This window comes from Ciconia boyciana, chromosome 1 (genome assembly GCF_034638445.1).
Source record: "Ciconia boyciana chromosome 1, ASM3463844v1, whole genome shotgun sequence".
In the NCBI taxonomy this organism is placed as follows: domain Eukaryota; kingdom Metazoa; phylum Chordata; class Aves; order Ciconiiformes; family Ciconiidae; genus Ciconia; species Ciconia boyciana.
The window spans coordinates 201,971,758-201,985,338 of NC_132934.1; the positions used below are offsets into that span (position 1 = coordinate 201,971,758).

General features: G+C 39.6%; 1 protein-coding gene across 5 annotated transcripts in view; it reads left to right on the forward strand.

Moving 5' to 3' along the window:
- The window catches only part of EXPH5 (exophilin 5), a 35,868-nt gene extending 23,096 nt beyond the window's left edge, over positions 1-12,772 (forward strand). For 4 of the 5 annotated variants that reach the window (XM_072850576.1, XM_072850579.1, XM_072850578.1 and 1 more), the window contains 3 exons: positions 1,278-1,326; positions 2,812-2,938; positions 4,824-10,697. In XM_072850576.1, the coding sequence (XP_072706677.1) occupies positions 1,278-1,326; positions 2,812-2,938; positions 4,824-10,168 (5,521 nt within the window). In that variant the 3' untranslated portion in view covers positions 10,169-10,697. Of the gene's footprint in view, positions 1-1,277; positions 1,327-2,811; positions 2,939-4,823 lie in introns of all 5 variants that reach the window. The other variant, XM_072850577.1, reaches the window with a different exon arrangement.
- The last annotated feature ends 809 nt before the right edge of the window (positions 12,773-13,581 follow it).

The following is a 13,581-nucleotide window of genomic DNA, read 5'->3' on the forward strand; positions in this document are numbered from 1 at the left end:
CACTGAGGTCAACAGGCTTGTTTCCTTTGGTTTCAGTTGGACCCCATGTCAGAGAGGAATCCTGGTTTTACAGTTCACAATTACAGAAGAAAAAAACAAATTGCACCTTTCAACTGTTCTTCCCTGCCTGCAAGCACATTGCAAACAAATGACAAAGCACTTCAGGAGGAAAGGCTGGGCCACAAAGAACCTGCTAACAAGCTGGTTTATACTTGCTGTTGAAACACAATAAAGTAGTCTACCTGAGCACAAGAAGGTTTTAAGAGCCTAAGAACAAGGTCATTCAAAAAGACTTTGAGACAAACAGGACTGAGCAGAACTGTCTTTCCCTGCTTCACTTTCTCTCAAGAATTAACTTCCTGGGAAAAAGCAGTTTCTGAGACAAGGAAGAACTGGCAATAAGCACAAGCTGAGGAACATTTCCTTCAGGGCTTTTGAAGGGACTGGGTTTGCTTAGTTGTAACTGCAGAATTGAATAGGCTCAGTGAAGTCAAGTCCTGTTCTTGTTTCTTTAGTTTATTTTGTATTTGTATGTCTGCAAGTCACCCTGTAGAACAGAATACCTTAAAAGATTCAGGGTTTCTCAGCTTGTTCTAACCACTGCATTACTCACAGACGCTCTAGCCAGTTCTCTGCCAAGCCCTTGCAGTCCTATATAGCTTAGGAAAGCAGACGAGCCTTCTACCATGTGCTAAAAATTGGTAAATAAAGGCTGTCTTGGGTGAGTAGCAGCAAGTTCCAAAGTTCACACCGAAAACAATCTGCTGTCTGTCTCTCCTCCTTTGCAGGGGCAGAGCATAGCTCTGCGCCTGAGCAGGGTGAAATGGAAGAGAAAAACAATAGAATTGCAGATGCAAAACCACTTACAGATTTACAAGTAGTTAACTTTGGCTATTCGTAGTACCTACTAAATTATTGTTGTTTGGAAAAGGAAGTAATACCATTTTATCATAATGCTGGATTGAAACAATTAATTCATGGCTGTTGCAGACATTGAGATATCAGTAGTTGAGTTCATTCTTGGCTGCGCAGCTACGACATTTGCAAGCTGACAAGGCCAAACTGAATGGTACATTTCCCCAGCATTTTTTTGTTAGCAGAATTTTTGGGGGTTGTTAGCAGGATTTTTTGGGGGGAAAGGATGGATTCTTCATAGAGCAGTCTTTTTTCAGATGCTTCTCAATAGTTGTTAAAGAGAAACTGCTGGATATTTACTACCTGGTAAAATTACATCGCGTTCCTTTCCAAAGCCAACATTTAAATCCTTCTGCCTACAGATATGACAGTTCCGCTAGCCCATCTTCAAAAGTGGAAGAAATGGCAACGGTAAGTAGCTTATCAACTTTATTGTCAGCAACATTTAAACCACAGATTTTTCAAAAACTGTCCCCTTTGTTTCAAAGGGGACTTCAAAAAGTCCCCTTTGTTTAGGCTGTTGATATAACACCTGTTTAAGTAGTATTCTTACAGTTATTTTTTTAAACACTAAGTAAAATGTCTGTGTTGTGAACCTGTTGAACCCAGCAGAATGAGCTTGCCCTGTTAATGATACAAGTCCAAAGCTTTCCTAGGTAAGCCCTAAGTCTAGCTCTGATTAGGTTTTAGTTCTCTCTTAATGATGGAATAATTGCATGGATAATTTCCTAGGCCAAAACCCTCACATATTTTGGCAACTGTAACCATCCTGCAAATAGGTCAAAACTCACACCGTATTTACTTTCTTTTCATTTGTACAGGGGTGAAAAAGAGTAGCTGACTTGGGCAGGCAGTAACCTAGAGCCTCTCTTGCAACATTTCCATGTGCAGAATTACCGTGTAAATGTAAATTTTGACAGTAGGAAATTATTTTTTGGCTGAATGTTCCATTTTATAAGCACAAGCTCAATTTAAGGATGAAACAACAGATTTATTTCTGATGTAATTTAAGTGCATGCTGTTGAAATAAAGAGGGGACTAAGAAGGTATACAGTATATAATCAAAGGTATAGAGGAGGTAAATTGGCCACCTCCCTTCTCTCATATTTCAAAAACAAAGGGATAATCTATATTAATATATGACTGAACAAAGATCTTATCAGAGAATCCTGCCTATTATATAAATAGACTATTCTAACTAGACAAGTAAAATACTATGAATATTGAGAACTAAAAAGTAGTAAGGGTTTTTACTAAAAAAAGGGAAGAAGAATCTCAGTTAAAATAAATCAGTTCAGCAGTTGTCTGCACTTCTACCATCTGAGACGGTGTGCTGAGAGAAATATGGATGGGATAGGAACTTCTCCAGCTTAACATGTAAACTAAACTCAGATGGGGAATAGGATGACATTTTCCCCACTGCTAAGGTAATTTATCACAGTCCCCTAAAGTGCTGTCTTGCAATATGAAAATTGACTGTGGTGTTAAATTATTAAATCTCTGTTGGGAGGTCAGTGTGTGAATTTTAAAATGTGCTGGTCAAAGAAGAAGTGGTTAGGAAAAAACAAATTAAGACATACAATGCAATAAGGATGCATATGGAGAAAATAAGTAAACTATGCCCCTTATTATAAGGTCATTATAACTCATGTATGCAAAACTTGCTACCATATGAGGACAAGATGAGCAAATCTCCTTATTACATATGTAAAAATCTCTAAAATGCATGTAACTTCACAATCCTCAGCTGCATATTTTAATAATACAGTATTTAATGGACCCACAAAAAGTTTACTGACCTCTGTGACTTGTGACACAATTTGTGATGTGACATGTGAAACGTGATCTGAACCCACATGTAGAACTAAAATCATGTTGCTTTACAATTTTTAACAGGCTGAAATGTGTAATTCCCCAATGTCAGCTGAAACAAGTGGTCATTCTTTTGATGCAAACCAAAATGAAATGATGGAGAAAAGTACACAGGAATGGAATGAACAGCTAGAGAAGGAGTTTTTCAGTGGTAAGTCTGTGTCCTTACTTTGTTCTGATATTATTGTTACCAGAAGTGACTGTGGTGACTGGTTTCAGAGAATTTTCTGCAAAAGCATAGGCTATAAAGATATGGCTCTTTACTTCCTAGCGTAGTGGCTGCTTTTTGCTGGCTTCGTCTGATAGCAGAATGTCTACGCTGACATTGACTTCAGGATGTGACACTGGTCACTCTTGGAGCGCATTTCATCTCATACTGATCCAGTTCAGAAGAATCACACCTTAAAAGCGTGCATTCCTCTCTGCTGATTCTGACAGGAGCCCTTTAGAGGCGGACGTACAGTTATGTGAGAAGAATTTCATCCCAGTTTCCTGCATGCATAATTTTGATAATGATGAATTACTGGGCCTAGTTTTATGAATTGTAAAGCCTCAAACCACAGAAGCAAGAGGCATTATGGCATTCAGTTAGCTTTCTGGGAGCCCTTATAGCACCAGTTAAAAGTTGCGGGTTCTTTTTTTTTTTTTCTCACTGCTGGGAAGCGACGCAAGTTCAGACCCAGCCTATGGGAGTACAGAGGTGTTCTTCCATAAACTTTCTCAGATCTATGCAAAAAAAGGTCCATGAATATTACTTTCTACCACCCAAAATTACAAGAGATCACAGAATGAAAGCATGATCGGTAAGCAGTGGGTGAGTCGGCAGTGCTGGCAGAGGAGAGCACTGCATGGTGGACAGTGGTTCTTCTGAAACTCACATGCCTGTCACCGCTTTTGGGTGTAAGTCATAACTGTGCACACTTGCCCACTGACAGAGAAAAACTGTACATAGCTTGGCTGATTTCCTCCAAATGGCAGACTCAGAAACTACTCGTCTTTTTTCTTGTTCTAAACCGATGCTCTCAGGAGTCTTCTCTCTTCTGTGCTGAAGAGCAACTTAGAAAAATGGAAAATGTTAGTACCTTTGTATCACCTTTTATTCCAACTATACATACCTAGCAATGCTTTCTTAAGGATTCTGTACTATTAGCACAGAGCTGTAATGAGTGATCAGTCAGTCTTTTTTATTTAAATAGATTAGGAAATGCTGTTACAAAACAGCCATATCCATTTGTGTTTAAATCTTATGTGTGCTATTTTCAAAATACAAAAAGAATACAATTAGTGAAGGCATAATTGGTTTTGCCAATAAAAATACTTCAAATACATTGCTGTCACTTAGTCTTACTACTGAATATCTTGGCTAACTGAGCTGTATAGTGTTTAATTCCAGTTCATGAGACAATCTACACATATAAATACAGCTTTGTTGCTAGAATGAATCACAGGTTCCTAACCATTTCATTACCGTTTTTTATCCAGAAAATGCCATTTTCAGTGCTCATTTTTGAAGTAATAAGCTACAATTTAGTGGAGAACTTATTTTCTGAATGAAACAAACAGTGGACATGCCAGACTACTGAATATGCTTGTTTGATGGTTTGCAGGATTCTGTGTTTTCTTACAGTTACATCGTAACTGTGCTTTGTGAACACACAGAAGGGTTTGCCTAGAGAATTCTTTTCAAGGATTTTTTGCTTACAAACTGGATTAGGAAAGTTTACACACACACACATATATAGCACGTGAATAAGAGTTCAGACTTCAGATTGTTTTGGTTTTATTTTAAATAGCATAAAGACTAAAATTTACATAAAGAGCAGTTTTAAGATCAGTCATGGAGCAGCGCATTTTTTTACTTGTAGTCATAATGGGTGACCGCTGAAAGGTCCTGTGGAGGAAGAATGTGTGGTTTGGGAAGGGTTTTGAATGCTAAGAAGCTGACTCCTTTCAAAACCAGTTCTGATTATTAATGTAGTACATGAAACTTTTTAACATCAGTAGTCTGTATCAAGTATCTTTTTTTTCCTGTGCAGTTCTAAATGATCTGGATGACCAGCTGGCCCAGGAACAAGCCCAAGACCCATTGGACAGGACAGTTTCTAGTAGCAGTGCATCAAACGTCCAATACAGTAGTGCATTTCCTACTTCAAAGAGGCAGACTGCTAGTAGAGGGCAACACAGAAATGACATGCCTAGCACATTTTTCCCAGATGGACTGAGAACAATAAGAGCCAAAGACGAACACAAGATTTTCATCAGGCCAAGGAAATTACACAGTGCGTATATAAACTGGCACCAGACAGCCTTTCAAGAAGATTACAAATATGGTGATCCAGTTGATGGAAATCCTCATCTCCTAAGCAGCAGGCTGTCTTCCGTTTCTTTTGGACGGTCTTCAGAAGGTAGCTTATATCCTCCTTCCATAACACAGAACAGTGGATTTAGGCACAAGAGTTGTATGAACAGGGATACAGCTGGCAGAAGTTACTCTGTGTGTTCCCTTCGGAGATGTCCATCATCAGTATCTTCTGACCAGCTGTCAGCATCTAGTTTCCAACATCTGTTGGCAAGGGAGAGCAACAATGGTTTTGTACCAAGGTTTGGTCGACAGAACCCAAAGAGAATTCCTCTGTCTTCTATTGTATGGAACAACACACCAGACTCTCCTGGACAAACATCAACTCAAGAAAAAATGTTTAGAACCCAATCACTAATGGAGTTTCATGCTACAGACCATGGTAGATATCCTAGCTCTTTGCAAGAAACCAAGAAACATGCATGTTACCACTCAAAACACCACTACAGAAGATCTGTTTCAAGCAGTAATTGCTTTAGTAGAGTTAGTTGCCCTGACAAAGCTACTTCTCCATTGCCCTTTGATAACTGGGAAAATTATCCATTGTACAAATCGGAAAATAATCTCTCTAGATCCTACTATAGAGATACTTCTTCTCATGGCAAGTTGTATGCAAACCAAAAAAATTCTCCTTGTGGAAAAAAAGACAGCTATCCTTCTTGGGCTGATATTCCTCAGTACTACAGCGATGAAGTGTTTATTTCCCCTGATGCCAGCTTTGAAGTGATTATGGCTAATTTAAATGACCAGCAGTGGGCACATACAAAGAATGCCAAGTTTGGTTCACAGCGCCTGCAGAACGATTTTCACATGTATTCTCCAGAAAATACGAATATCAAAACGATAACAAGAAGTGCAAATAGAACTTTTTCAGAATTCACCGAGGGCTGTCAGCCTTGGCTAAGTTGTAACTCGTCAGTTTCTTCATCTAGTATCAGAACTGATGAGTCAGTCTTTCCTAATTCGAAGGACCAAACAAAACCTATAGGACTGAACAAGAATTCAGTCGTTGTTAGCCAACGAAGTACTAAGGCAGACTTTACACGACTAGAAAAGGTTGAAGGTAAGAAACTGCCAGATGAAGACATGCTGTTACAGTCAGTTTCTCAACAAGCAGATACAAACTATATCAACACACAGAGTTTTCCGTCTGACAGCCCTGCTTCTGCCATGTTGCAAAGCGATGCATTTCTCTTTAACACAATGAGATCAAAGAGACAAACCCAAGTCACTGCCAGAGGAGATATTGCAAAAATGTATACATCAAATGGTGATAAAAGAGATGTACAAATGAAGGAAAATGATTGCCCACCTAGCAGTGTGTTCAGTCAGCCTCCCTGTATTTTGCCAGCTGATGAGAGCAGGAAGGAACCTTTTCTTCCAAGTCAGAAAGAATGGGAAGATAATCTGCATTATGCAGCAAAAAGAGAGCACATCAAACAGGATAATCGGAGTGCAGAAGCCATTAACCAAGCTACTCCAAAGAGACAGTCCTCACTGCTGAATGTTGCCTCTGCTCCATCCACTGAAAAATTAGCAAACTGTCAAGGCATGTTGTCCTGTCCTCCTGAATGTTCATCTAGCTCCTCACAAAGCTCTCCACAAGCACTTTCTCATAAAGACAATTTTAAATGTTTAGGAACACTAACTAGCTCTTCAGTAAATTGCACAGTTACTGAATCTCAAGCAGAAGGTGGAAAAACAGCTCAAGTGAGCAGAATAGGTGTTACCAAAAAAATTTCACAGAAAACACTGCAAAATACAAGCACTTTAGCTACTATGGACTGTAATGGACAATTCACTACTAGTTCTCCACAAAATGGAAATTCTGGAAATATTTATATGCATAGCTTTGACGGAGACCCCAAGACCTCTGAACATAGTTTAAGTTATTTTTGCCTTGAAAAAGAACGTGGAAAAATAAGGAGTAATTCAACTTGTATTGAAAGGCTTCACAAGCAAGACAGCTTGCTGAGACATACCAGTAGCTGCAGCATTACTGGCTCCCCTAGCAGAAACAGCCTGAAATCTCCTGACTCACTTGTTCTTTATTACACTTTGCCTAGAAAATCAGCTAGCATTGCTGGTAGTGTTATGTCAGATACGCCCATCTCTTTACCTAGAGAAAGTAGAAAAACATACGATTGTTTAAGGTCTGAAGCTCCATGCAGAGTTGATGCCTTTTGTTCTAATCAAAGAGATGTGTTTTGTTTAGACTCAAAACATTCCTTTTTAACATCATCATTAAATGCTGCTACAAGTAACAAAGAAAAAGATTACCCCAGCCCTTTAACCAAAAGTCCTAATGATTCAGTAAGTAGTAGTACATCAGTTGAACTGACAGACAGATGTAAACATATAAGCAGAAGAGAATCCTCTGTGTTTTCAGATTGTAAGGAGAGGGGAAATTTTTTGCAGAAATATAAAACTACAAGCACATTTACAGTTTGTGTTGATGAAGATCATGTCAAGTATCATGAACTAGTTTCAATTTATTACACATTACCACGGAGGCATTCAAGAACATTTTGTAACCTCTTTAGAGATAATCCAGAGGATGCAGATTTACCTTGTCCTGAAGAAAATGCTCAGTCACCAAGAATACAAAACAAGAAAAACGAAGGACCTGTGAGTTTAGCAAATGTTTTTTCCCCCAGTACTTTGGAAAAAGAGGTGCCTTCATATTCTTCTGACCAAGTATCTTCAGCTCTGGTCACACCTCAAAACTTAGGAACTGCTGTTGATAGCGAAGAAGAGAATTCCCACTTATCTCCTAGCTCGGAGAAGATAGGTACTTCAAAGTCAATAAGCGTGGTACATAACAGGAAAGATAGTTCAGCAGATCTTTCATTAGCAGAGAATGTGCTTTCTGACATGGTGACAAAAGAAGTTTCTTTTGGTGGGCCACAATGCACTGCAATAGTGGCTAAGTCAGGTAAGGGCATTTCTGATGCTTCAAGCAGCCAAAATACAGAAATATGTCTAAAAGAAAAGAAGGAAATTTTACAAACAGCCACACCGCTAATGTCCACTTTATCAAGCCCTCCCAAGCCAGGCAGATGTTTAGAGAATCTTTTGTATTCTACTTCAACAAATAAAAATACTATACAGAAGGGAAACTCTGAAAACTGCTGTCAGCCCCCTAAAGTGAACACCAATAAAAATCTGAACAGTTTACTCCTCAACCCAGGAGAGAAAAGTTCCCTTGGAAGGAACAGTAACACAGAGCGTGCTGACATGCTGCTTCTTCCTGTGGAAGACGCGTACAGGGATAGTACCGAAGTCAAACAGAGAGTAAATTTCCTACACCAAATCACCCCTCTGTATAATAATAAACATAGTGGACTGCAATTAAGGGCTGACAGTTCAAGAAAAAATGCAAATTATTTAAACTCTTGTAGCAAAGTGCTTTCAGAATCTCAGAACAAAGCATCTGAGGTAAGCACAGTTTCCAGTGCTGATCCATTACTTCAGCTAAACAAAGTGGTTAGCGCAGGTACAGATGAATTAATGAATTCAAAAATCAAAAAAGAGCAAAACTCACAGAGCACTTGGATGGGTAAAGTTTATAGTGGTTTGCAGGAATCGGAGAGGCACAGTGAACGCAGCCTGAACATTAACTGTAAAGATAAAGTCCTCCGGGTTACACAAGATCAGAAGATCATGCACAGTGCAGAGGATGAGAACAAGCTTCTCTCTGACTGCACAAGAGACAAAGTCAAAGATATAGAGAAAAGGAAGAACAGACCTTCAATTAAAAATAAACTGGCAGCTGTTTACAAAACAAGTAGAAAATTTTCAAGTAAAAATTTACCTCCTAAACCGCACATAAGTAACATTTTTTCACAGAATGATGGAAGTGCCACTTCTTTAGAGGTTGACATGTCCCTTGACTCATTGGTTTCAACGGATTCCCATCAGCCATTCTTGCAGTCGGACAATGAAAATCAGAATCACAGTCTGGACCCTGGTAAGAATACACCAAGACCAAGAACAGCTGAGAATAAGAAGACTGAAAATCAGAATGATCCTTCTTTGCTTGTTAGTAACACCAACTGGAGGTCTTTTACAAGCTCATACACCCAGAAGGAAGCCATCAGTCCCAAAAAAACTACAGTGAAAGTGGAAAATAGGCCAAATCTTACAACCCTATTTCCAGATAAAGCAGTAACCACAAGAAATAAGAATTCCCAAACACTTGATCTCGGGTTAGAAAGCAAAAGCCAGCCCATCTCTCCCAGTGCTACTACATCAGACCCACTGGATGATAAGAAAAGAAGAGCTAGCAGTCGTGCCTGCAGTCCTCCCTTACCACTTTTAATTGACAAAAACTCAAACACGTATGTAAATAGCTGCTTGCAGGCAGATACGTGTCCAGAGCAAAACTTGACTTCCCAGACAGTACTTAGTCAGTGTCAAAATATCTCTCAGTCTGCTAGCTTAAAAAATGCTAACTTGCATAGCTATCAGTTGCGCAAGAGTCATGCCAAAAGTCAGCGTGAGCGTCACCTTTCTGAGAGTATTTGTGCTCGAGATTCCCATGAGACCTTTGCCTCGGGAAGCAATATTCTACCAAAAGATGGTATACATGGGAAGAGATTTAAATCTTACTCGGAGCTGTTGTCTTGTGATGAAAATGAAAATTGGGCATCGGATGATGAAAAATGTTACAGCACTAGAAATTTGATGTATCCTTCTGTTGAATTTGGTATATTTGGCAAAGAACAACAGTTGGCTTTCCTGGAAAATATCAAGAGGTCACTCACAGAAGGGCGATTATGGAGACCTTGTCTTCTTAATAACCCTGGTGCTCTCAGAGATGGAGAGACCCCTTCTATAAACAGGGCTGAGCTTTTGAGCTCAAGTTCTGCTGGGAGCAAAATGTCATCAGCTGCTTCATCCCCCCGAGAGCCGACTGATATCTATCAGGAAGACCCAGCAGCTTATTCGGACTCAGACAGTGATACCACCACGGATGATGAATACTACCTAGATGAGATAGATAAAGAATCAGAGCTATGAAGGGCCCGTGGTACGAAGATGGCACGATAGTACGGTAGTTTCTGGGCAGGCAAAAACATGTAAAATACTTTGAGCCAGTTCTTGTGCTGCTATAAATTGGTACAACTTCATTAGTTTTAAAGAAGTTAGTATGTTATGTTAGCTGAGCATTTGACTTTTGTATTAAATATGTGGCTTTGCCATTGTTGTTTCTCCTAGCAGGGAAAAAGAATGTTAAAAAGTCCCTTTCCAAAACAATAGAAGGTAAACAACTGTGGAGCTTTGGGCAGTGTAACTCCAGAGATGGCTTTCCTCTGAGTCAGCAAGCAGTGGCTTAGGCTCCTGCCAGCTATGCAGTGCTGGAGTGGATAAATTCTAGCTTGAGCTACTTTTTCTTAACACGACTTAACAGAAAACCAAGAGGTTACTTTGCTGATAAATTGCTGTTTCTCCAATTTTCCTCATTTACCAGATCAAGCATGATAATGCCAATCCATCCCACCCAACAAACACCCCTGACAAAACAAAACCTGTTCAATTCGTACAGCATATTCTGTATGAATGTTCTTTTTCTGCATTCCTGGGAAGCATAGCAGCAATGTCCCTGGTGATATTTGTTCTGCCGTGCAGTTGAGGCAGATTCCACACCAGGATTTTTCTCCTCAGCATTGCAAGAGCAGTGAGCAATGTGAGTTACAGAAGTGCTGCTAGTGCATGGGAAACAGCTCAGCAAAGGGCACAGCACTGGAAAACTCACCGAAATTCCCAAGGATGTTAAGAAACACAGCTGAGCATGGAAATCTGCTTTTCAGACATGGGAGATTCATAACCAACACAGCTTTCATTACAGTTGAGATGAATGGCCAGATTTCTGCCTTTGACTTAGGAACGGGTTAATTTGGGTTAATAATCCGACACTTTAAACCATGCAAACTGTAAAAAGATTTACCCTATTTATTTCCTGTATAAACCTCATAGGTTGAATCCTAAGTTGTCCTAATAGCGGGAAGACAACCATAACCAATACAACTTGTTACGTCCCCAAGTTCTCCGCTGCCTCTGTGCTCGGCCAGTCTTGGGGTGAGGCACTTGCAGCTGCTGGGCTCCTTCAGGGCAGCACCACCTGAAGCGGCCCAAGAGGGCACTTGGCTGGGTCGCAACTGTGCCGTACAGACTGGCAGGTTTTTACATATGAAGTAAATAAATAAAACCAGTAAGAAATGCTCTTTGCCTTTTGCTAAGTTACCATCCCTTTTTGGTATTTTTCAACCATTCCTGCTGTCACCACGGCACTTTTTATTCTTTGAACTGAATGGCTGTAAACATCTTCCAGTGGCTCTTCTTTGGCCACACTAATAACATAGTAATATTACTCAGTAGCCAAAACTCATCCCTCGCCATTAAATTTCTAACTAAGCTTTGATCTCTTTATGCAAAATCAGAAGTGGCTCACTGAGCCAGAAGATAGTGTTTTTAAATAATTATACATTTACTTCTACTTTATTTCTAATTTCACATATGGTCTAAAATGATGATCCATATTTTTGATACACTTTTTAATTCAATAAAATTTCTGTAGGACATAATTATATTTTTGTAACTGGAAGGACAGTATACTGGTATTTTAGAATAATATATTTTACACAAAACAAGCAATGCTTGTATCACTGACTACTCCACAAGAAACTGAAAGATGAAAATATTATAGTAGGTAACTGGTATCCTTATTTTTTTATACTGTAAACTTCGTTAAAGAAGTGGGTGTGTAGTTCAAATCTGTACCGATGCATAAGTATTATTGCTTTATACTGGGGTAATTTGTCTTTTATTGTACATAGAAGGACTAATATAAACTATGTATTTATAGTCAGAATTGATCTCTACGACATGCCTGTTTTGGACGGATGTAAGCATATGCTGACATATGCAATGCTGGAAGGAAGTGACTGCCGTATAATTACAATCTTGTAAAATGTGGTATTCTAAGGAGAAATTATGTTTTGCTGTAAACAGCTCTATCCTATACGTACAGGATCCTGTAGAGTAAGACAATAAAACCAGCTGAGTATCAGTGTGGCATTTCTGCTGCTGTACATTTCTGCAAAATATGTTAATCCAAAAATTGGGAATACCAGCCTGCGTAAGGTAAAGGATAATAAACGTTTACAAGGGAAGTAAATGGTCATACAGTTTTTCTTGACTAGGAGTGGATGGTTCAGAACATTTTTATTTGTAAATATTTTCTACCTGTTCAACAGAAGTTGGATTAAGTTCTCACCTCGTTGGCATAAATTTTTTTCATTTGCTATGCTATGTATGTTCAGGAAATCAGGTGGCTTGATTTAATGTAAGCAAGTAAAAACTGCCTTTGGTCATAAACCAGTTATGGAAGACTGCAGCCTACTGAGGATCTGTAAACTAATACTTACACTGAATAATGGTATTCTGTAAAACAGTAAAGTGTGTGAAAACATAGGGAGAAATACCCTTTGAATAGCGATCAGCCCCATTCAGTTTAGCAGAGCCAGATTTTGACACCTTCGCTCTTCCAAGCTTTTTCTTTGGCAAAAGTATATTCTATAAATGTTCATAATTTACAGGATTTTCATATTTAAAATTATTTGTTTGAAGTAAATTCTGCATTCAAATGAAAAAAACGTATTGGTTCTGTGTTTATTTTTCACTCACTGTGAATGCCATAGACAGTTTATTAAAAAAAAAAAAAAAAATCCATCATCTTAGTATTGTTGCCAGGGTGCTGATGGCAAACGATGCCATAGATTTGAAGTGGGGCACCCAGCCTCGGTCCATCACACAGCTGTAGGCAGCGGTCACGCCGGCTGCGTGGCTCAGGCCTGCCTCGTGCAGAGGAAGGATGTGCCGCCTTAGCGATGTGCATACAGCTCTGCTGCCTTCGCCGTTCCTGCCAGCTGATGAGTCTCTAGTACACAGTCTTCCGTCAGCGGTAGTATCTTTACAGCAGGCACGTTAACTCCTTAGTGAGCCATATGCCTACAAATTGCCTTGAGGAGCCAATACTCCATGTGGGGGCCAAGGGTAGTAGGTGATGAGTAGTTTTACAAGGTGATGAGCTCCACGTGAAAATCACTTCAGATGGAATTAGGCCTGAGTGGAGCCTGGCTGCCACATGCAGTGTGACGGCGTGTGAGACTCACCGCTGTCTTTCAACCTTAATTACTACAGCCAGTATCTGTGGTACCTGAGTTCAGTGACGCAGTCCCTCAGCCTGGTTTCAGAAGGAAACATGGTTTATGAGCTAAGGTGGTGTTTCTGTGTAGATCTCTGCCCACTCATTAGGTCGCTTGTGTCCCCAGATGACCTTTGACCTTTCTAACATCTCAATGACATTTGAAAGAAGGGACAGAAATCTCATGGTTTCATCACAGGGTAGCTCAGGCTGGGAGGGCCCTCAG